This window comes from Papio anubis, chromosome 3 (assembly GCF_008728515.1).
Source record: "Papio anubis isolate 15944 chromosome 3, Panubis1.0, whole genome shotgun sequence".
In the NCBI taxonomy this organism is placed as follows: Eukaryota; Metazoa; Chordata; class Mammalia; order Primates; family Cercopithecidae; genus Papio; species Papio anubis.
In genome coordinates this window covers 147822429-147847033 of record NC_044978.1, presented here as the reverse complement: position 1 = coordinate 147847033, position 24605 = coordinate 147822429, and the positions used below count along the sequence as shown (strand labels likewise).

At 45.2% G+C, this 24605-nt stretch overlaps 2 protein-coding genes and 1 long non-coding RNA gene across 6 annotated transcripts in view; 2 read left to right on the top strand and 1 right to left on the bottom strand.

Moving 5' to 3' along the window:
* Positions 1 to 1162: 1162 nt before the first annotated feature.
* On the bottom strand, positions 1163 to 1729 carry LOC103884324 (putative uncharacterized protein FLJ13197). The gene has a single exon (XM_031664662.1). It carries the CDS (start codon positions 1562 to 1564, stop codon positions 1190 to 1192), a length of 375 nt encoding a protein of 124 aa, XP_031520522.1. The 5' UTR covers positions 1565 to 1729; the 3' UTR covers positions 1163 to 1189.
* Positions 1218 to 24605, top strand: part of KLF3 (Kruppel like factor 3) — a 37376-nt gene continuing 13988 nt past the window's right edge. Inside the window, exons 1-2 of one of the 4 annotated variants that reach the window (XM_003898574.5) lie at positions 1218 to 1489; positions 17922 to 18017. In XM_003898574.5, the coding sequence (XP_003898623.1) occupies positions 17961 to 18017 (57 nt within the window). In that variant the 5' untranslated portion in view covers positions 1218 to 1489; positions 17922 to 17960. Of the gene's footprint in view, positions 1490 to 11116; positions 11207 to 17921; positions 18018 to 24605 lie in introns of those variants that run through there. The other 3 variants (XM_009206665.4, XM_021938351.2, XM_021938350.2) reach the window with 3 other exon arrangements.
* On the top strand, positions 19609 to 21620 carry LOC110743254. The gene is made up of 2 exons (XR_002522008.1): positions 19609 to 19807; positions 21219 to 21620. It is a non-coding gene; the product is annotated as an uncharacterized LOC110743254 (long non-coding RNA).

The window sequence follows — 24605 nt, the reverse complement described above, 5'->3', positions numbered from 1 at the left end:
ATACTGTTTAAAAAGAAACCCAAAAGGCATTAAACTTCGGTACCAATCTACACAAAGTCCTCGAAGGGGCCTGGCTTGCACCGAACGCGCGTTTGTGCCACCCCGTTCCCTCGCAGCGCCCTGAAGCCCACTGAGCTTAGGGCGCTCGGTCCCTAGAAGCAACCTGAAATGAGGGGGTCGCCAGGCCAGGCCCTCGTTCTGCAGGGGAGGATCTGACCAAAGTTTGCCAAGTTTCCAGGCAAGCCCGGCTGCGCAAATGCCGCTTTTTAGCTACAGCTGCAGGGCTGCCTGTGGGAGGTTTGCCCTGGGGGTCTCCGGGCCTTCAAAGAAAAGTCCCAAGAGGCGGGGGGCGCCGCCTGGGCCGCCAGCCAGGGGGACCCGTCGCCCCGGGGCACAAAGAAAGAGCGCGCCCACAGGGTGTCCCCTGACCCCGGCGACTCGGGGCCAGGGAGGCTCGGCGTTCCCCAGCGGCCGCTCTTCCCCTTCCGAACCCGCCGGGCCCACCCGCTCCTGCACCGCGGCCGCCTCGGCTCGGCTTTTCTCCTGCAGTGAGCTGAGTGCGCTCAGCCGAGGAGGGGCCGCGCCGCGCCGGCCGCGGGGCCCAGCCCTTCCCGCCGCGCCCGGGGCCGCCCTTCCCGCTGGAGCCGGCTGATCGATGGCCCTGGCCACCCGCGCCCCCCGCCTCGGCTCGTCCGCGAGCCCGGCTGTGTGTTTTGGAAGCGGCGCAGCGGGCCGCAGCCGTGTGACGCCCGGAGCGGGCAGAGCCGCCCTTCCTTCCCCCCGGGCTCGGGCGGCGGCGCGGCGCGGCGCGGCGGCAGGGCCGGGCGGGCGGGGACACGGGCGGGGGCACGGGGCCGGGCGGGGGGCGGAGGCCGCGCCGCGCACGCCCAGGCCCACGGCCGCGCCGCGCCTCGCGGGACAGGTTGGGCCGGCGGGGCGGCGCCCGGCTCCGGGGAATAATGAGTGTCTGTCAGGCCGTCCCCGGGTGACTGGGCGGGGCGGGGCGGAGGCGGCGCGGGAGGCGGGGGTGGCGGGGGAAGGGCGCAGGGCGGGGTGCGTGTTTGCGCGAGTGACTCGGCCGACCCCTCCGGCGGCTGCCTCCACCCAAGTGGGTGGGGACCCGCCCAGCCCGGGCGGCCGCGGCGGCTCCCTCTCCCCTCCCTGACCCTCCCACCCCGGGTCCCAGCCTCTACTTACCCCGCCAGCCCCGGGAGGCTCGCAGAGCGAGCGGCGCCGGCGTCATGTGACTGCCCGGAGTTGGTGCCAGGAGCCAGAGGGGAGCCAGGAGCGGAGCCGCGCGGAGCCAGGGCCCCAGCCGGAGCGCAGCGAGAGCGCCCGCCGCACGCGCGCCCGTCCCCGTCCCCTGCGGCCGCCGCCGCCAGCGCCGCGCGGACTGGAGCCCTGACATTGCTGCGCTCGGGGGGCTCCAAGCAGCCCGGATCGGGGCCTTTATTTCTCGTCGGCGGCGCCCCGCACCGCGCCTCGCAAAGTAAGTCCCGTCTCCCTCACCTCTGCTCCGCACCCCGGCCCCAGCCGCCCCGCTCCTCGGCCAGTCTGGTTTCATTTTTTCCCCTGGAGGGGGCCGCGGGGAATGGGTCCGAGGTGCAGCGCTGGTGTGTGTGGGGGGCGCTTGCGGGCCTGGGAAAGTGCGGCGGCTCCACTTAGCCGGGGTGGGGGCGGAGAGCGAGCAAGGAGGAGGGGGTCACGGGTTCGCGGTGGAAAGTGAGGGGTTGAGGCGAGGCACCGTGCGGACCCCGGGTGGTGGGGAGCGGGACCGCAGCGCCCGCCGCCGTCCCGGGCAGGGCACGGGCGGGGGCTCACCTGTGTGGTCCCCGGCCTCCTCCCGCCCGCTCACGATTCCCTCCAAAGCCCCAGAAATATCCGTGCTCTCCGCGTGTGGCAACGTTGTTTGGAGAAAGGTAGCGCCGAGGCCGCGCGCTCCTGCTCCTCCCCCTCACGGTGCCCCCCCCACCACATCCCCGGCTCCCGCGTCCTTCCCCTCCCCGCCCTCCGCCCGCGCCCCCCGCCGCCCCCCTCCCAGGACACGCCGCGCGGCCGCTTGCCCGGCAGAGCAAACTTGGAGCAGCCTCCGGGCCCTCTGGAAAGAAACTTGGGGCAATTGGGATTGGAGGCAGCATCCCATTCTTGGTTCTGGAGCCCAGGAGCTGCCAGGGCGTCTGGATCCTCCGGGGCAGGAGAAATGAGCTGGCCGGGTTTGGAGTGTCTTCCTGGGGGCATGGAGAGAACCTGCCGCAGTGCCTGGAGCAAGGATTGCAGCGTGGCTGAAGGCGGAGGACGCCTTAGGCAACTGCCTGCAGCCGAGCCTGATGGGGATCCAGGGACAGATCCCTGGATCAGGACCCATGGGACCTACCTAACATTTCGAAGTGGCTTTCTTAGAGATGGCAGATAAGACTTGGAATTGTCATACTCATTTTTGGGGGCAGATAGCTACTGACAAGGAGGAGTACTTTTCTGGTTTAAATGTAATAGCAATATACAGCAATACTAGAAGAATGTGAATGAGACTTATTTTTAATAAGTCGAGTTAAACGGAAATTGGAAATTGCTCACCTTCTTGTATTTCACTAAAATAAACATTTTACACTTAACCACTGAATTTCTTATTCAGAATTTATGTTTCCATTAATATCACCCAACACATTTTAAATATATTGATTATATTCTCACAAGAGTCTGGTATATGGGGAAAAGTATGAAGAGGTATTCTGACAAGTACCTGAAACATGCCAGCAAAATCAATTGGGGAATAGGCCAGTTGTTCATTATAGGTTTTTCCACACAGCAGTTTTGTGCTATCCTTTTCTGTATGAATTTGAGGAGCATTTTTATAAGAGAAATTCGTCTGGATGATTTGCCTCACCCTAGGGAAGAAGACTTGCTTTTAGGGGAAAAAACAATCTGCTAGCATTACTATCTCAATTTTTTGGAGTTAGTGTTTAAGGGAAGTGTCCATGAGTGATTTCTTCTGGTTTGAAAAGAGGTACGTTAGTTGACCTTAGGCTGTTAATAGAAACCTGAAATTAGATGTTTGATTAAATTAAACTCCCTAGAGAAACTGATTTCTTCATTTCTGCAGTCAGTGGGCTTTGCTGCAGAACTATTTATTAGAAGAAAAAAACCTAATATGCTATCGGTAAGTTCAATGATGATACATTGTAAAGAACATTTAGCTTGCATGAAAGAGAATGCAAGTATAAAAATCTCAACATGGGAATAACAAAGAAAAGTAGCTGCTTAGACCACAAAACCTTGTCAGGTACAAAACAACAGAGTTTTGCAGAAAGCTATTGTTTTATTCACTGCAAAGTTTCTAAATTAAAACCCAATCTTCTTGTTGCTATGGGCACTGTGATGCTTTTTTTTTTTTCCTTTTTTTCTTTTTCTTTTTTTTTTTTTTTCCTCCTTACCTGTACTTAACGTCTGCACACACCACATTCTTAAATCTTTGATAATGTAAGCCTGAGTTAAACAGTCCTGGCTAACAAAGTAAAGAGAAATAATGGGAAAGGAACTGTGAATGGATTTTACCATCTTAAAAATAACCCAAAGGGAAAGTAGACATTTTAGAATTTCTTCTAGAAATTAGTACTCTGGTGTACAGATTTTATAGTAATTTTTAGACTAAATGTCAGGAACAGAATCACATTCTTAAAAGGTGAATTTCTATAAATGTGTGTATATGTTGAACAGATGAGCAGTTCTGTGCAAAAAATGTGTATAACTGCATTTGAAAAAGACAGTGAAAATTTTGGGTTATTCTAGACGTCCCATAGTCTGTCTTGGAATTTAGTTCTGTGACTAAAGGAGGCTTACAATTGCTCCAGTTTTGGTTCTGTGGGGTACCCCAGTTGTAATCTGAATTCCTAACAGCAGTGCTCTTTTTTCCTCTTGATGCACTGAGGCTGAACCATAATCATTACCCTAACTCGGAATTTGATCAGAGCTAGGGAGTAGCCATTGGAATGGGGCAGAAAGGGACAAAAGAAATTAGGAGGGAGGCTAGTGTTCGTTAGGAAGGTCTCTGCTGCTTGAATATGATAAAATCACATTTCACTTATGATGTTTACTGTATGTGGCAGCTCTTATTTGTAAATAGGGCAGGTCCCCTGTATAAAGCTGGTGTTATTATTCACACCCATAGAACAAACACCTCCACCCCCCTGTTGTTGTCTTAAAAAACTCCAGCTGCTCATGAATATAGGGTCAGGGAGGGCCGGCTAAATGTTTCTCTGTGCTTTCTCTCCAGCACAGCCAGCAGAGCTGTTTCCTGTTCTTTGTTTCAAGGCTGGGGTTTGCGTCATACATTCCAAGTGGCATATGTGTGCTCTTTCCTGTTTCAGGCTGTTTTCTGGTAGATCAGTAGCCCAGACCAGGCTGAGGTCCCTGCCCCTAAACTCTGTATCCCCACCCATGGAGTTATCATGTCTCTACACACTTGATATTGCTTAAGACGCCTGTGTTATGTCATAATGAGAAGTCAGTTAACCTTTTTACGTACACCCTTTGCTCCACTACATTTGCCTGGGTGCATAAATGCTTTTACCTTTTTACATTTTTTATTGCCAGATTGTGATTTGGGGAAATTTGGGTCCATCTTGGCAAAGAAACCTAAAGGAGTTTTGTTTTTATTTGTTTGTAATTCTTGTGTTGAGGTGGTTAGGGTGTTAAGTTTTAAGATAGGCATTTTGCCCTGAAGCTGTCAATTTCAGATCAGGATTAACACCTTACAGTTTAGAAGACCTAGCATTATCTGAAAGATGTGGCCCACCCTCGTTCACGTTTTAACCCAGGCTGCTCCAGGTGGCTTCCGTGGATGGAGGAGAATTTAAGCAGTGTTGGCAGCCTGGCCTTAGTTGAAAGTCTTGCTTATGTTTGGAAGGAAAAATCTTTAGAAAAATCACTGAAGCAAAGCATAAGACATTGAGAAAATCCCAGGATTATTTCTTTTTAAGGACAAAGATTTAAATATCAGGATAATATTTTAAGGACAAAGATTTCAGTGTACAATATTCTACATATCATTTCCAACCCGTTTTTAAGAATTAAAAAGCTCAAAGAAAAGGAGAACTGGCAATGGCAAATTTGTTTGATGATAGATCATTTGGAAAATTTTAATCTATTTTGAAAACAGAAGAAGAATACTCTTCTTATTTTTGTTTTACAATAACATTTTTCATTATTTTTTAAATACTCTGTCAGTTGTGGGTCAATGAATTTCTGGGATAACTATTTAAGACCTACCTTAATATTAGTTTTCTGTTGGTTCTTGAGAAACTAAGATTTAAGGAAATATTTGGTTGAAAAAAGTTTTGGAAAGTGCTTTTGTAAACTTGGGGATTTTTTTTTTTTTAATGGAAAGGAATCATCTACAGCATCTCCGTGGAATTAATTTCAAGAGTTGCTGAAGCAGCAAATCAGGCCCTCTGCTCCCCCAAATGGATGATAATGGTGCTTTAGTTTTAAATGTTACATTTCACCACATTCTTTATGTAGAAATGGAAAGTATAAAATAGGATATTAAGAGAGTTGTTAGTATCAAATAGTTGGCTACTGATACTTCTATGAAAAAAGCTGGGAGTTTTGGAAGTCCCAATAAGTTCTTTCTCCTTTGGGAAAAGCAACTGGAAATACTAAGCTAACCTGTAGGACAAGAGGCTTTTAAGCTTAAAATTTATAAGTAACTCAAATTGAAGCAAGTTTTTGTTTGTTTGTTTTGGTTCCAAAGTTGTTAACAATCTAACTAGGTTTGGTAACGAGTATTTGGCTTTCCCCAAATTCTTTCCTCTCCCTTTTGCAGGGAGATGAAGTGGTTAATAGAGATAATTAGGGTCTAATATATTCTATCAGAAAAAAATTCTGCAAGCTTCTAAATGCTAAGCTGAATAGTTGGGGAAAATTATACTATCTTATAGTTGCTATAATTACCAAAAAAATGGGAATAAGAGTTTTATTTGTTAACCATATCAATCATGATTCCTAATTTAGTTTCATTGTGTCTCCATCCCCCCTTGAGATACTTGCCTTCTTATTATTTTCAAATCAACATTTTTTGCTATAAAATGACAGATTTCTTAGGCAGTATTTCTTGTTCTCTGCTTTCACACCCAGTTGTGTTTAAGAAAAATAAATAGACGCAACTTCATTCTTTAAGTTACTAGGAATTACATGATTCTGGAACTTGGATTCTTTCTGAAATGCTTCATTTATCATTGGTTCTAGCTTTTTAAAAAAACGAATCCCTAGAATCTTAAAACAGTTGATATCTGGTTTGCTAGTATGTGATACTCTAGTCAGAATTCCTCTTGGGAGTGAGTTGGAAGAGGGTTATGATGGTCGCTAGCATTCTCATTGTCAAGACCACGCTGTTCCTTTCTTAGACCATGTTTCTCATCTTAAGCAGTCATGCCCAAGCTGGAGACAGGAAACCAGACAGCAGTCTGCCCTGATAAGGGACAGCATTGTCTGAAGGCGGGGATAGCCCTGCTTTTCCCCCCAACTCAGCTCTCCTTCCTTGAAATTTAGTAGTCGTAGAAGAGGCACAATGCTGTTGACAGTTTCTGAACCAGAACTGGGATTCATTTCTTCCAAAGCAAAAAAACAGTGTCCTCGGCCCGGCGCAGTGGCTGATGCCTATAATCTCAGCACTTTGGGAGGCCGAGGCAGGCGGATCACCTGAGGTCAGGAGTTTGAGACCAGCCTGGCCAACATAGCGAAACCCCATCTTTACTAAAAGTACAAAAATTAGCCGGGTGTGGTGGCGGCCGCCTGTAATCCCAGCTACTCGGGAGGCTGGCTGAGGCAGGAGAATCACTTGAACCCAGGAGGCGGAGGTTGCAGTGAGCCGAGATTGTGCCTCTGCACTACAGCCTGAGCAACAAGAGCGAGACTCTCTCAAAAAAAAAAAAAAAAAGAAAAGAAAAAAGAAAAGGTGTCCTCTTAACTGGCCCTGTCCTAATTCTGTAATGTGACCATATTCAATGGAACAGTAAGAGAAAAAAAATGATCTGTGCATTTTGTATCCGTTGGTCAGAGGGGTTGTAGTAAAGTTCTTTCTTTAGCAAAACAGATTCCTGGAGATTTTGAAAGTCACTCTATTGTGTCAGCAGGCTGAATTCATTATCATTTCTCCATCTAATTATTTAGAAGGGCTGGAGACAGAAGAGAGCGAGTTAAGTGGCCCTCTAGCCCATGCATTTCATGTAACCCCTGGGTCTGGCTCTTACTTACCCTGTTTCCTGTAAGGGGGCGCTCCCTGAGGCAGGCCCTTTGCAGGAGGACCCAGAATTGCCCTGCTTAGTCTGGGACATCCTCAAGATGGTTGCCAGTCTCTGGAAGGCTTGTGGATCCTGCCAGGGATGGCCCAGAGCTAGTCTCAACCCACATCAGTGGAGTTTGGCCAAATCTGGACATAAGAGATCAAATGGATATTGAGGTCAGTGGATTCTACTCTGGAGGGCGCCCTGCGAATCAAGTGTGGGCTTTTTTCTCCTTTGGCCTATATGCTGTTCTTTCTGCTACCACTGTCGTGTAAGTGTAATCACTGAAATCTACTTCTTTATCTGTTCCTGTACTTTGCACCCCTGGTACCTTCCAAAGCTTCACACTCCAAAGCCTCTTTCATTTGTAAGATCAAGTTCTTGTTCCACTGAGTTTCCAAACCAGGGAGTTTTTCTCTCCCAGGCTCCCAAAGTTTTCACGTTTACTTTGCATTTTAGAAGATGAAGTTTCAGGCTGGCTTCACCAGCCGCTGGACAGAGTTTCCATGTAGGACACCTGGTGTACCATCATTGCAGGGCCGTTGCCCTTAGTTTATCCTAGCATGTGAGAAGTGTAGTTTGACATCCATTCATTTATTCATCTCACAAGTATTTATTGAGTACCTACTTATTAGAGCTAATCTCAAATTCTGTGCAATCATTACTCTTGAGTTATGCCATAGGATGGAGTAGATCTGCAGTGATCTAACCTGAAAAGGCATTTTGAAATCTTAATTGCCTGCTGGAACCTCCCCCTGGCACTGCTTCCCATGGGCCAGTGTGGCTGTGCACACCCACACCCTCCCTACTGGGGAGTGACCCCAGCATTAGGCGATTTTACCTAAAAGCCGGTCCCACAGCACAGGCTCTGAAGCAGAACAGAAAGTGCCCGGGTCTGCAGGCAGACACACTTCTGTTCCTGGCTGCAGCTCCAACCAGCTCTGTGAAATTGGGCGAGTCATTTCACCTCTGTTCCTCCATTTCCTCATTTCTAAAATGGGATGAGGACCTGACCCTTCCACCTTTGTACGGTTATTATGAGGATTTCCGTATTTACTTGGGTCAAGCTGCCAATTTTTCTCAGCAGTTATATCGACAATGCAGGTGCACTGGCTAGGAAGAATAATCGCCTAATTTGGGGCCTTCAGAATGTGTCTTTTGATCTTGCATCCAAGTGTGCATACTGAGACAGGGTGGGCAGCAGGAGCCAGTTGGAAGGGGTGGAAACTCACTAATGTGAAAAGACTGTCCCCACATTCTATCTTCTCTGGGGACCAACCTGTTCACAGAAATCACTATCCCGTACTTACTGTTAGTGGTGTAATGTTGTCCTCTGCCTGGGGAAGTGGAAGAGTGGTGTGCCAAGGCCACCAGTCTTAAGTCAGACTACCTTGGGTTCAAGTCCTGGCTCTACAAGTTGGCAGCTGTGTGATGTTAGGCAGGTTACTTGACCTCTCTGTTTCAGTGTTCTTTTCAGTAAAATGGGAAGATAGTAACCACCTCATTGACATTAAACAGCACCTGGTGATTACCAAGCATGAAGGTGGTGGTGATTGGCAGGAAACCTGTGACATCACTTAGCCCCTTGCCTTCCTTGATCCCTTTTCAAAAACCTATGTTTGCACACACTCCTTCCCCCTGCAGTTCCCTCCCACCTGCCTCCTCTCTTCCCTTTCTCGCTTTCTTTTTTCTATTTTACAATATTTTAAAATACAGTAGAGACGTCGACACTAGACTTGTTTAGAAGACCTCACTGAGTGGATAATGAATTCTTTGAAGATGGTACTGGTAAGGTCTCTGGAGTACACATGATGGGCCAGGCTAAGGTTAGGGGCAATAACTTTTTCTTAGGAAGTTTGGTTTACTAGGTCTCCCTTAGAGTTCGGCCCTTTACCCCTATTACTTGTTTAAGGGAGGTTTCAAGTGCATTCAGAGGGAAAGGGAGATGATTGTGGAACTCCTACTATGAGCTAAGTGCTCTTATGTTAGCTCCTTAGGCTTGACATAAAAACTTCATTCAGGGAACAAGCCCAGTCTCCTGTGGGGAGTGGGGAGGGAGCCCTCTCAGGAAGGCTGAGGCCTGCCTGTCTGTCCTTCCCAGTACTGCTGGCAGCGTTGTGGGACGCACCACTGGGAAAGCTAAAAGGCCTAGCCTATCTAGGTAAGAAGAGGCGGCCTTGGATCCCCCAGGGAGCAATCAGCTGGCTGCAGAGTGGGGAGGGCCTTGAGCTGGTCTTTGAAGAATTAGGAGGATTTAGATAAGCCGGAAGGGGAGGGGGCATTCCATGCTGGTTGCCCAGCATCGGGGCCAAAACTGAACAAAGGCCTGGGGGTGGGCAGGGCAGCCGGCATGAAGGGCACTTGTTGGAGCAGGGGGCAGCTGGTGGGGAACGGGGTGCCAAGCATGGGTGCCTGAGCCCACTGTCAGACCCGGGGAGAGCGCGGGAGGGAAGTTTGTGAGCTGGGGAAGGACGGGATGAGAAGAGATCTGTGAAAAAGGCGAGTGGCAAGGGGCGAGGGCTGGACTGGAGAGGCTGAGGGAGACCAGTGGCGGAAAAGCTGCAGCAACGCAGGTGGGAGGTGCTGAGGGCCTGGCCCCCAAGGCAGGAGGGGAGAGCAAAGGAGGTGAGGAAGGCTTCAGAGATGGCCTCTAGGTTTCCATGGTGAAGGACCAGAAAATAAGGCCAATGGGAGGCGGGGAGGGGGCAGCCTTAGAGGCAGGAACAAGGAGGAGTAGGGTTGGTTTGGGCCACGTTGATAGCAGTGGTTCAAAATGCTTTTCTTTTCTGCTTATTTTTAAAGGGAGAGGGCAGGCTTCACTCATGGTTTTGTATTCAAAGTTTCAGTGGCTCCCCGGGAGGAACTTCAGTGGAGAATCCTCAGGAGCGGAGGGAATGATCACAGCCCCACAGTTCCTTCTGGTTATATTTAAGGTTCTAACCATCCCTGTTCAGGCCGGAATTTCCAGGAACTGGCTGCTGCCCAGAGCCAACTGCTCCCTCCCAGCCTCCCACTCCCTGCAGGGTGGGGCCCCATGGGTGGAGGCTCCTTAGGGTGGAGTTGGGTGGGTCTCCAGTGATAGGGAGGGCACTGAGCAGAGGCAGATGAGAGGCAGCGTGGCCTCACGCAGCCCTTCTGGATTTGATTATATAACACTTCACAGAAGAGAACTGTGAGGGCTTAGGCGAGGCCTTGTGAGATATGTACACAGCAGGATTAGACATTACGGGTATTTTTCAATTTATCTTGGGTTGCTTGCCCTTAAAACTAAAACACAAAATTGTCAGAGAGCATAAACAGGCATGTAACCCTAGTAGGAAAATGATTCGAATTTGCTGCAGTTTCTCTAAGAAGGGTGTGGAATGCCACTAGCCAGATGGCCTTGAACTCCCGAGGGTAGCATGGGTGTGGGTATCCCCACCCCCAGCCCTGCTTTGCTAGGCCTCAGTTTGGAAACTCGGTCAGGCTTTTGCTTGGTTGTTACCTTTGCACCTGTCCTTATTGACATGCAAAATCAATTGCTTCACTTGGTCTTTCCGCAGTACAGGGTGTGGGCAGAATCTTATCTGAAGCCATGTCCTGTTTGGACAAGTTGGACTTGCCTTGGCAACTCTCCATAGGGTGGAGCAGATGGGTGGAGGCAGGAAAGTAAAATTGGGTGGCTTGTTAGCAGAGAGACGAGAGAGGGTGGGTTGTTTGCTCACTGGATCATTGTATTTCATCTGAAACGAAATAATTAACTTCTTTGCCGTTTACAATACACATTAATGCAAAATAATTCATGAGGGGCAAAGATTTAGAAACAACCCGTGGACTTTTTCTCCTTTTCAAACCAGCCATAGAAGAGTAAGACAGGTGAAAATCGCGGAGTGGCATGAACATTTCCAAGAATGTCCGGGTAGGAATTTCCAGGCAGGAATTTCCAGGTAGGTGCCAGTGCTTAGCTTTTCTTAAGGGAGCCTCCAGCTTAATGCCTGCTGACATCTGTTGCCTGTCCCCAGTATTTCTGGCCAGGGCAACTGCGCTTAAATAATACTTGAGCCATTGGGGGATTTTGAAGAATTTGGGTAAAGAAACGAAGAGAGAGACGTTTCTCTGGAAAGGAAGTTTAGCTACAGGGATGTTGCTTGCCTGCCCAGTTTTCCTAGCCAAGAATTACACACACATGCACACACAGCCTTTTTTTTTCTCTCTCTCTCTCTTTTTTCCCCTGAAGTTCCTTTGGGGAGTAAGGGTGGGGGAAGATAACATGTTTTCTCTTTTAAAAATCCAAAAACTTAGAAGAGTTGAAAGGGACGCTTAGCAATGGTGTGTTGATGTGTTGCTCCTTCCGAGGTTAGCTGGGAGAGGGGAGTTGTGCTTGGAGGAAGGCAGGTGATTGGGAGCCTCAGGGTCAGTCCTGAGTTGGGGAAGATAATGCAGGGACCCTTTGAGGATCTGTGGGAAGAAATGGGGGCACGGAAAAGGGAAGAAATAGGGAGATGAGAAGGAAGAACATCAGAGGCAGGTCTTGCTCTAACCCCAAGAAACAGGGAAGAAACTGCTCCTGATACATACACGTTCTCTCTCCACCTTCCTCCTCCCTCAGGAAGGGCAGGCAGTCGTCTGTAAGGTCATTTCTGTAATAAATCATGCTCTAGCCTCCAGGCAAGCTGCTTTCAGAGGAGGTTTAGTAACCCCCTAACCTCGACTTCCATGAAGGACTGTGTGTGTGTGTGTTTCTAAGCCCTGCAGCTCACCTGCAACCCTACCCCCCACCCCATAAAGCCATTGTGCCTAGGCGTGGGATACTGCTGGATAGGGCTCCAAAGCAAGACTGCGTTACTTCTGAAACTTCATGTCAATGATTCACCAAGCTTTTTAATCTGTAATCACGCAGTCCTGCATTTTGACAGAAATTTGACCCTTATTTTAACATCTGAAAAGTCAGAAGTGTAGGTGGAAAGAGTGTGAAGGGAAATCCGTTTCTCCTTTTTGAGGACCATTCATTTTTATTGGCCTTTCTCCGCAAAATAACACAGCTGGGGAAGATGGCATTTGCTCCAGTTATGGAAAATTATTTTGGCAGTGGTGATGTTCTGGTAAATTTTTGCTTTTAAGCACCTCAATAACTTAGAATTTTTCATAAAAACAGTTTTGCCCTTTTTTTCCTCCTTTTAGATGCAGTTTTGTTATCCTGGTATTGCTTAGTTTAGCATTAGAATGTATTTCTAAGGCTAAGACTAGCTAATGTATTTCTAAGGCTAGCTAAGCTAGTTAAAATATAATGAAGATGTAAATATGTTTATGATTGGAAAATAGTCGTCAGAAAAAAATAGAACCACATTTAGAGCCTCCTCTTCTCAGTGATACCCACATAAAATGATTAATAGAATTCCTGAGCCTGGTTAAAACCCACTAGGTTTAAAGACCCCGAGGTTGGCCAACTGGATTGATCGACTGCCCGTGTCCTGGTCTCTAATGCCTGTTTTAGTGCGCCACCTACTGGTTCTGCTTAAGATTGCCATCAGTACTGTTTGATAGATTTTCTAAGCATTTGTGGTCTACTTAGCATTCTTTCAGAATGACAATAACCCCAGTGCACTGAGCCGCCCGTGGGTACCAAAGACTGCCAGGTAGGGACCCTATTTCTTCCAGGGCTTAAGTTACTTCTCAGTTATGTGGAAGGCACTTTGAAGACTTTACAGTCACTCTTAGGATTCTAGATCAGAACCTGTAAACAAATCAGTACCAACGACAAAAGTGGTCCCTCTAGTCAGAGATAATGGGTGCAAAGTGTAGAAATTTTTTGCAGATACATAAACAGAAGCCTGATTTCTGTTCATGTGTTTGATTCTCTTTCTAAATTTGGTTTCTTCCTAGCTTGGCTTCCCTATCTTGTCTTTGTTAAAAGTTTTGATTATAGAAATAATAAACTTACACCTGTAATCCCCGCACTTTGGGAGGCTGAGGCGGGAAGATCACTTGAGGCCAGGAGTTCGAGACCAGCCTGGCCAACATGGTGAAACCCCGTCTCTACTAAAAGTATAAAACTTAGCCAGGAGTGGTGGTGTGCACCTGTAATCCCCGCTACTTGGGAGGCTGAGGCAGGAGAATTGCTTGAACCCAGGAGGCAGATGTTGCAGTAAGGCGAGATCGTTTCACCGCACTCCAGCCTGGGCGACAGGGTGGGACTCCATCTCAAAATAAAGATATATATAAATAATGAACTTTAAAAATAGAACACAGATGTGTAGAAAGCTGTCCCACCCACCACCACTCTCAAGAAGCTCCTGTTAACAGTTTCGGGTATGTGGTTCCAGGCGTTTTCTTTGCATATCCTTTATCTTCTTGTTTTATATTCTGTGACTATTACTAAAAGCATCGTCATTTAAAAGCTATTTTAGAAGCTACCAAATTGGAAACAAAGTGCTTGTAGACGTGTGAAATAGTGAGTTTGATTCTATTCATTGTGATATTTGAATTTTGCACAGACCTTTTTTTTAACGTCCAGGATGCATTATTTAGTTAGGAGTTTCAAAATTAGGTATTCTAATCCTATCATTCCTTCTTTGTTTATTAACTTAAATACTTCTGTAATAAGAATATCCCTTCATCAACATTTGGATTACTTTGAGGTACATTTCTGAGCAAATAAACATACCTTTGTAATTATTTTTTAATAAAAGTAAATCAGGTTTTGTTAGTGCCAGTGTTTTTGTGTTTTGTTTTGTTTTGTTTTTGTTGTTGTTTTTTTTGAGACCAGAGTTTCGCTCTTGTTGCCCAGGCTGAAGTGCAATGGCGCTATTTCGACTCACTGCAACCTCTGCCTCCCGGGTTCAAGCGATTCTCCTGCCTCAGCCTCCTGAGTAGCTGGGATTGCAGGTGTGTGCCACCACACCCGGATAATTTTTTATATGTTTAGTAGAAACGGGGTTTCACCATGTTGGACAGGCTAGTCTCGAACTCCTATCCTCCGGTGATTTGCCCGCCTCGGCCTCCCAAAGTGCTGAAATTACAGGCGTGAGCTACTGCGCCTGGCCAGTGCCAGTGGTTTATACTAGACTGTGTTTCTCTTAGGATTACAAGTCTTGCGTTTCCTTAAACTTAGGTAAAACAAAAAATTAAAGAACAATAGTGATTTAAGTAATGCCTTAATGATAAAAAAGATGTAGCACGTTAATGTGTAATTCATTTCTAAAAGGATTCAGTAGTCGTTGCTGTGGCCATTAGACAAAGTCATTGAAAGCTATGTGAGCTAAATGGTAGACTTAGAATTTGAACGAAAAGGAACTCCAGAGCCCATCCTCTTAATTTATTCTGCTGTGCTGCAATTAATGGTAGTAAAGAGTGCAGGGTAACATGAAGTGTGGAGATGCTGGCCTCGCTTACAAGCTGTTGTTGCAGTGGTCCAGTTGTGAAGTGACAAGCCTCATATGAGACCTCATACAGGATGTAGGCAGCTGTTAACTTTGAAACCGAATCTAGTCTGAGTTTTATTTAAGGGTGGGAGATGGACCTCTAAGGCTAGGGTAAGTTAGCAAAGAGGCAAATACCAGGCATTTTTGCTCCTGAAGTTGGAACCAACACATTTAGTGTCGTGTGTACAGAATATATATCCAAATTTTATGTGCATATGGATATAAATTAGGGCAAAGGGGTGTGTGTGTGTGTCTGTGTGTCTGTGTTTTAATCTCATTTGATAGACCTAAATCCTTGAGAAGTAGATAAGGGAGGCATGCTCTGCATTTTACAAATGATCACTGTTGCCCCATGGCTGTGCTAGTTTGCAGTCTGCTTGAGTCTCAAAACCATGGCTCCTTCCTTATACACCTGAGAATGTGAATGCTTTAATTTAGAAGCATTTGCATCAAGATACTGTCTAGAGGGATAGATGAGTCTGGAAGAGTGAATTCAGTGTAAAAAGCTGGGGGTGGGGAGGTGGGAGGCTGCCACAGGGTGACCAGCCGTGAGTCAGGGCTGCTAAATGATCTGACCTCATTGATGTAAGCAGGAGATCTCACATCTTTTGTTTATGGTCCACTGTGAGGCATTGGACAACAATTCTTAGAACCATGTTCATCCGTACAGCTGCTAGGCTGGGAACTGGTTAATAATAGATCCTAAGACACAAAAGCGTTTTCATCCCTCATTATGAAATCATCTATTTTTCACTGGCTGTTGCGGTTTGTTCTTGCTGGAATACATAAGAGGGTAGTAGCACCATTGATTTCAGCAGCTTGGTATCAAATTGTATTTGCAGATTACAATACATCCTGTGATGCAGGAATATATAATTTTGAAGTCAGGGCCTTATGTCAAGTTATTGATGAAATTCATGTGTTGTCATGAGATTGTCATGAGATTGAAAACAGGCTTTCTTCAATGAATCAACGAAGCACAAAAACTACGTAGTATCACTTCCATAATTGTATGTGAAGATATCTTAGTATAACCCATAGAGCACCAATACAACAAATTATAGGATTGCTATCATGGAGGTGGGGATGGGAGTTTTTAACACTGAAATACAAGAAGTAATCCAGAACCCGGGATTCCTGCAGCTTCCTCACTCTAGAACTTGTTCAATTTGCCACTCAAACCAGGGTGATCTATAAAGACCTTAACTCTAACCAAAGCACTGAGCACTTAAACCAAATTTGCCTAGTGAGTGCCTGAAGTCAGTTTCTGAAAGTGTGTCTAGTAGCAGGACAGTGTTTCTGTAATTGAGGAGACACATTTGAACATTGAGCAGACTGAATATTTCATCTTGTGAAGAAGCAGTTGGCTTGATGTAGATTAGTGTTAGAAGTGGACTATACAGAACAGAAGAAAACAGAAGGGATGTCAAGCAGAGAACAACAGAAGAAAAGGACAGGACAGGATCAAGATCTTTACAATAGGCTCATTTCCTAATGAGGAGAAATCTGTGTGAAAACAAGCTAATATTCTTCATATGTGAAAAGTGCTTAGAAAACAATAAGAAGCGGTGGGGGGTGTCAAGACCCGAGTAGGCATTTCTCAAAAGAAGAAATCCAAATGGTCAGTAAAGCTGAAAAAAATTAACTTCAATAACCAAATCAATTTAGAATAAAAATCATTTGCCATTTTGAGACTTAACAAGTTGGCAAGGTGTGTATGTTTTACAACACAAGTGATAACACATGTTGCTGGTGGAGATTTGGGGAAACAGGTTGTATTTTATTTATTTTTTTTTTTTTTAATTTATTTTTTTTGAGACGGAGTCTCACTCTGTTGCCCAGGCTGGAGTGCAGTGGCGGGATCTCCACTCACTGCAACCTTCGCCTCCCGGGTTCAAGCAATTCTCTGCCTCAGCCTCCTGAGTAGCTGGGATTGCAGGCATCCGCCACCACACCCAGCTAATTTTTGTATTTTTAGTAGAGACAGGGTTTCACCATGTTGGCCAGGCTGGTCACGAACTCCTGACCTCGTGATCCATCCACCTCAGCCTCCCAAAGTGCTGGGATTACAGGCGTGAGCCACTACGCCCAGCAACAGGTTGTATTTTATTAATGAAAATAATAGTTCGTTTTTGCCAGATGATGCATCAGGCGCTTTGGGAAATGTACGTACTTCTCACCCAGGAATTCCCCTACAGAAAACTTATCCTAAAAATTAACGGTGTGCAGGAGGATATATTTAAAGAGGCTCATTGCTGTTTGTAATGGCGAAAATGTAGAAGCAACCCTAAGTGCCCAGTCAAGAGGAATGCGTTAAGTAAACCGATGTGTTCACACAGTGGCACGGGGGATTTGATGGTGCGGAACCATACTTACTGAAAAACAAACATTTTCACAATTAATTGTTCAGTGAAATGATAGGTACTAAATAGCATGTACACTGTGAGCCCAGTTTTAAAGAGGGTTTGTTAGAATAAAAATGAAATTTTAATGATGGTTGACTCTAGGTTTTCTTTTTGCTTGCCTTTTTTTCCCCTAATTTTTCTGTGACTAGCATCAGGGGAAAACGGAAGGTGTTTAACAATCGTATGTAATCTGAACCTCTAAAGAGTTGCACGGCAATCCCAGGCAAGCTTTGCTGCTTAGACGGGGCTGTACCTAATGTTCCAGAAAAGTCCGGATTTATGTATTGAGTTAGAAATGTTGGTTGGCTCTCATCTGGTTATGACCATGGAGTCTGGTTTTAATTATGTAAATGGCATCTTTCATAGGTAAGGGAAACAAATTCCAGCCATTCCAGGGGTAAGGGAGAAAAAGGGGTAGAGAAGTGGGGTGAGGAGTATTCTATTTTATTTTATTATTTATTTATCTATTTATGTTTCTTTTGAGACAGAGTCTCGCTCTGTCACCCAGGCTGGAGTGCAGTGGTGCCATTTCGGCTCACTGCAACCTCCGCCTTCTGGGTTCAAGCGATTCTCCTGCCTCAGCCTTCGGAGTAGCTGGGATTACAGGCGTGCGCCACCACACCCAGCTAATTTTTGCATTTTTAGTGGAGACGGGGTTTCACCATGTTGGCTAGGCTGGTCTCAAACTCCCAACCTCAGGCGAACCGTCTGCCTCAGCCTCCCAAAGTGCTGAGATTACAAAGGTGAGCCACCTTGCCCAGGCTATATTTTATTTTTACTAGTTTGTATTTAAAGTAACCTTGAGATTTAGATGGATACCTTGTTTTGTTTCCTAGGCCGAACACCAGAGCACCCTAGAAGGTTTAACTAAAAGAATGCTCATGTTTGACCCAGTTCCTGTCAAGCAAGAGGCCATGGACCCTGTCTCAGTGGTAAGTTTTCCAAAATTGAACACCTCGCCTTATTTTTTCCAAGGGATGATAACATCATTGTGTGTCAAATTATTCCTTAAAATCATGGCCGGGTATGGTGGCTCACGCCTGTAATCCCAGGACTTTGGGAGACCGAGGCGGGCGGATCACCTGAGATTGGGAGACCAGCCTGACCAACATGAAGAAACCCCGTCTCTTTTAAAAATACCAAATTAGCCGGGTGTGGTGGCACATGCCTGTAATCCCAGCTACTCGGGAGGCTGAGTCAGGAGAGTTACTTGAACCCAGGAGGCAGAGGTTGCGGTGAGCCGAGATAGCAGAGATCGCGCCATTGCACTCCAGACTGGGTAACAAGAGCGAAAGTCCGTCTCAAAAAAAAAAAAAAAAGAAAAAATCACTCATTACTCGACAGGCATTTCATAGGCAAACTTTTCTCAACGCCCCCAAGTATGAGTGAGCTAAATACTGTCCTAGCAGCTGTGGGTCCTTTAGTAAATGGGATCTGGGCTTCCTTAAGACCGGTGCCCGGCATCGCCCTAGGATATGATCAGCGTAGAACTTAGGCCATCGGCGAATCCTCTCATGACAGAAGTAATTTTACAAAAATTCCTCAGCCCTTTCGTGTGTAAAAATATATTAAGAATAGGATGATTTGCTTAAAAACCAATGACAACAGCCATATGGAGCTATGACTATATGAGAGATGACTGAGGGAAGCCAGCGAGAGAAAGAACTTGGCAGTGAGGATGGAATCTCGTTTATTTGGAAGAGTCTGGCTGGGTGGGAATTACGTGCATTGTCCTTTTCAGCACCTTAGCCCTAAGCCAGCCCCTCATGGGAGCCAGGCCACTGGCTGCTCTTAGGCCACCAGGGACTAGCGAGGAGTCTGGGGTTTCTGCGGGGACACCACCAGTGCCATAGAGGTGAGACATGGTGACGGAGGAAGGTGTCTGACTTCAGAGCAGGGAGTGGTTTCAGCTTGAGGGATCTGGTTGAGTGAATATTGAATAACAAGGCAGCGCTCCCACTCTGTCTTGCTCTTTTCTTCCACGGGCTTGGAAAATATTCACAAGGGGGAAAACTTGGCCCGGGTTGTGTATCTGAAGGTTGGTAATGACACGCTTGCAAAATTAGATCATCCTTATGCATGGGCTCTGGAGGTTCCTGCCAAAAATGTTTATACAAGACATGGGGGTCACGCCGAGGCCCTTGGAGCTGAGTTGCCATGGATATTACTAAGCCAGTAAAGTGTTTACCAGTATCTATAATGCAAGTTAAGGCAGAAGGGCTTTAAGGAAATAACATTTGCATTCCAGCGTGATAACTGAATAACCAAGTGTCTGAATATGGTAGCAACTGAGCAATAAGGATTTTATTAATCAAAAAACTAAATTACTTTTTTTTTTTTGAGATGGAGTCTCACTCTGTCACCTAGGCAGGAGTACAGTGGTGTGATCTCAGCTCACTGCAACCTCCGCCTCCTGGGTTCAAGTTATTCTTCTGCCTCAGCCCCCATAGTAGCTGGGATTACAGGCGCCTACCACCATGCCCGGCTAATTTTTGTATTTTCAGTAGAGACTGGGTTTCGCCATGTTGGCCAGGCTGGTCTTGAACTCCTGACCTCAGATGATCCACCCACCTCAGCCTCCCAAAGTGCTGGGATTACAGGCATGAGCCACCGCTCCTGGCCAAACAACTAAATTACTTTGAATGTTATTCGGTGCTGTCGTTGTATTCATCACATCCCCATCCCCGGCATCACTACATGATCACGTTAGAGGAAAATGAAGGTACAAAATTTCCCCATTAATTATATTCTTGAAATAGGAATAGGTTTGTAGCACTGGAGAATATGATTCATTTTACAAATGGTGCAGAGCCATCAGTGAGGCATTTCACTGTTCAGTGTACTTCCAGTACTTTTAATCAAGCATGAAAATAAGGCTCAAGAGTCTAATATAAAGCTAAAATGAAGATCCACATTGCTAAATTGGTGTGATATATGTAATTAAGTGCAAGGAAATGCACTTAACCGAAAAAAAAAGTGGAATAAAATGAATTTGAAGTAACTATTAAACTTGCATTGTTGTAACGTATTAATACACGAAGTTAAAATATGGAGGAGTGATTTTGCAGTTAATGGTCTTTTTCTCCTTCATGTGCTAGATTTCAACTGCAACTGACACTTTTAGAATTTAGTTTCACCAAGTTACTGTCAGTCCTTCAAAATGAAGGTTGTTTTTTTTTTCTTGTTTTGGTTTTAACTTTATTCAGCAGGAAGTATTTTTTTCTTAATTCAGTGCAACCTAAGTTAACAGAAACATTTGAGGAGTGGGGTGTTAAAATGATTTTACTTAAAAAAATTAAAAAGCTTTTGTTTCCACTCTTAAATCTTCAAATTTCATCTTTCCTGCCTTCTTATGTGAAGTATATTGAACCTAATTTATTATTCCTTTTTCTTTTTAATTCAGTCTTTGACCTGAAGGTCAAAGTCTTTGGCTATTCAAGTCAACGTTGTAAACATTAAGGCACGATAGGACATTTGTGAAAATATTTTTAATTTCTACAGATGAATAAAAGTATTTTATATTAACTTATTTCTCCCCCTCTTCCCACCCCCTAAAAGGATAGCACAGCAGAAACAATCGCTTGTTTGTGCTTTTGCTATAGATTAGAGAAAGTGAGGACATGTCATTTCCCTCTTAACCACATATAAGCCCTCATACTGTTCTCCACTAGCCTTGTGCTTTAAGACTTGGGGTCACCCTGTTAAAATTTGCAAGAATGAGGAACAGAGTAGACTCTGCCTCCCCAAGTCTGTGCCTTCAGTCTCCGCTATTTACTGTCCCTCTGATCTTGGCAAAATCACCAGCAGCTCCCCGAGTTTCTGTTTTTTAAAAAAAAAAATTATAAAATATGAAACTGTGTAAAAAAGATGCACATGTACATAAATTGGTTTTTTTACCATTTCCCAAAAGATTGATAATTAAAGGATTTAATTCAGGAAGTGAGCAAGGAAACAAATTGTAAAAAACAAAACAAATCAAAAAACAAAGTTTAAAGTATTCTTCTATTCCTGTGGAAAGATTGCTTTTGAAGAAAGGATTAATAATATTCTGTCATCTTTGGTCATCTAACAGACCGAAAGTATAGATAGGAAAGTATGTCAAATCAGTGATTTCCTCTGCTCTGTTCTAACAGAAACATTTCATGGCGTTTTCAAGCCTGGTAGAAAGAGAGCGTTCTACCTCTGTGTGCATGGGGCTGCGTGCCATTTGCTGTTCCCAGAGTGTGTGTTTATACATGCATCACGCCTTCCTGTGCCTGGAACCCTCTCTTGGATGAAGATTCTTTTGACTTGCCCTGTCACGGACATTCACTTTTTTTCATGTTGATGAATAGTGAAATAGAGATTTCATCCATGTTTTAGTCATTTCATCCACTGAAACTGTCTTATAATGGAAAACTCACCAAAACTATTCCTAATAAAATAAGAAACTATTGCAATTATCACCTTAGCATAAAGTGGTAGTTAGAACTTTGGGAAATTATCCAAACGTTGTACCTCTTTCCCTGTCACAATTAAAATCATTTTTTTAAAGTTCAAAATAATTGGCATATTATTCTTCACCTTATCAGTAGTAAAAACTTGCTAAGAGAGTGTGTTAACTTACTACACATTCATCAAGTATTAACTGAGCACCTATGCCAGGTCCTCATCACCTCACAGTACAGTGAGAAGCAGCAGTCAGTAAGTAAATGCACACTGTGCAGGGGTGTGAACATCTGAGTGCATGTTACAGACGGAAAGAAATTTTTCTTATGGCAGATCAGTGGTTTTGTTGGGGGGGGGGGGTTTGTTTTGGTTTTGTTTTTGTGTTTTTTTGGTTTTGTTTTGGTTTTGAGACAAGGTATTGCTCTGTTGCCCAGGCTGGAATGCAGTAGCGAGATCACTGCAACCTCAAACGCCTGAGTTCAAGCAATCCTCCTGCCTCAGCCCCCCGAGTAGCTGGAACTATAAGCAAGCACCACCATGCCTGGCTACATTTTTGTTTTTTCTGTAGAGAGGGGGTCTCACCATGTTGCCCAGGCTGGTCTCAGACTCCCAGCCTTAAGCGATCCTCCTGCCTCAGCCTCTCCAGGTGCTGGAGTTACAAGTGTGAGCCACCATGCCTGCCCCAGCCCATTGTTTTAAGCCCTTATGATCCCTAGTGGAGTCCAGAAGCCCATGTCTGTGTCTAGTCTTTGGACTGCTCTGTTCCAGGACACAGGGTCTCTTGGACTAAGCAGCATGCACAGAGGGCACTGGAGGTCCATCCGTGGCCAGAGGCACATTTTCTGCTTCATCAACACTTGTCTCTGATTTGGATTTGGGGCCAGTACAGCCGCACTTGTATGCATTGCTTTGATAGAACATAGGAACTGTCTGGAACAGAGGGGAAGGCTGTTACCGGGTTGTACCTGCCCAGGGCACACACCCAGCCGTGTCAGTCCCTACACGGCACCAGATTGTTGGAAGCTGATTGCAAAAGCTTGTGCGCTCCACCCAAATAAAATGAACCAGTTTGAGAGGCCACATGTCTTCACCCTTTTGTGAGGCAGTTGGGCTGGAAACAGTTAATTATCTGCCCAGAGCTGAGTATCTGTGACCAAATGTGTCTCCCCACAGTTAGTCTTGTACCTTACAGTAATCGCACATCCAATAGAGGGAATGAGGGCATTCATTTGAGAACAGACTTATCAGCAAACTGCATAATGTTGATAAAACTTAGCTTTATGTGTGGCTTTTTCTGTCTTAATAGCTTGAGAAACCTGAGAATGTTATTAAATTTGCAAATCTGGAGGTTCTAAATTCCTACTCTCCCAAACCTCACCCCATGCGTAGAAAAATCCAGCAATGACAGCAATAAAAGTATGTCCTCATTTTGCTTCCCATTTAGCTGCCAATAACTATTGGCATTAAAATCTAGGTCATAGGGAGGTCTTGGAAGAATAGAGCTGAAAATAAGGGAGAAGCTACATTTTGGTCAATAGAAACAATGCTGCCTCCCATTTCCTAAAGTTTTTTTCGTAGTACCAGAACCATTGCCCTTTGGAGAATTATATAAAGCACATTAGACTTTAGGACTAGGAGAAATCATTCTCCTTTCTATATTTAATTACTCCCTGAAACTCTCCAGTGTACATGATTTATAATGGTTTTTTGTTGTTGTTGTTGTTGTTAATGAACCTTGTGCCTCTTTTAATAATACCCATCTTAATATTTACATTTAAATATATTTAATACTTACTGTTGCTATGTTTTGGACCTCTTGTGTTGGTACTGTGCATGCCTGGCTTTAAAGAAAGGTAGAGAATCTTTTCTTTTGATCCTTGATCTATAACTCAAAGCTGTTTTTATGCATATTGTGTTTTCTGATTTTATATCCTTCATATTCTTGTTTTTAAGCAGTATTAGTAGTGAAAACTGGCTGGGCATGGTGGCTCATGTCTGTAATCCTAGAACTTTGGGAGGTTGAGGCGGGCAGATCACTTGAACCCAGCAGTTCGAGACCAGCCTGGACAACATGACAAAACCCAGTCTCTACAAAAAAATACAAAAATTAGCCAGGCGTGGTGTCACGTGCCTGTGGTTCCACTTGCTCCGGAGGCTGAGGTGGGAGAATCATCTGAGCCCAGGAGGTCGAGGCTGCAATGAGCTGTGATCGTACCATGGCACTCCAGCCTGAGTAACAGTGAGACCCTATCTCAAAAAATAAAAAAAAAAAAAGAAAAGAAAATTCTTTTTCTCTCCTTTAAATAGACCTTTAGTATTTTTATTTTCTATCTCTGTCATTTAGAACATTGCTATTCAAAAGGAAGCCTAAGTTCCCTCGCTCCACTCCCCAGTAATTCAAAATTTGCATTTTAACGAGTGCCCCAGGTAGATGGATGTGCACAGTAAAGTTAGAGAAGCGCTGGTTGGGAGCAGTAGAGCCCATGACAGTGGGCATCTCTTGTATAAGCAGGGACAAGAAGGGGTTTCTAGTATGGCGTGCATATAAGCTCATTGTATAGGTTATCCCATAACCTCACAACCTCCTGGAAGGTGGGGATTCAGAACAACCTTAAGAAGTTTGCCATATCCTCATAGCACCTGCACTCCTAATATTTAGTTAGTAATTTTTCTTGCCTTCTTTTATAGAATTGCTTTTTCACATAATAAATTTATTTTAAAAGCAAACTTGGTACCACTACTGCAAAATATATGTGTAACAGTTTTTTCTGACACATACAAATAAACACGTAACAATTTTAGCTTCGTCTGTGCTCATCGTGCACCCCACCTAAAAGCATCTTAGGTACACCGAGAGTGATGTGCACCACACTGCAGGAATCCCTGTTCTAGGAAGTTACACAGATTATAACGGTCTGGATAAAGAAAGAAAGAACAGAAGATGGCAAAGCATGATCTTAACCATGACGACCTGACATCCAAACCAGCTAAAGATAAACACAGTTACGTGATCAAACGTTTCACTGACTGGCTCCTCCGTGACAGGCTGCTCTGCAGGCCTGGAGCAGGGACTGGGCATCTGGAATTTTAAA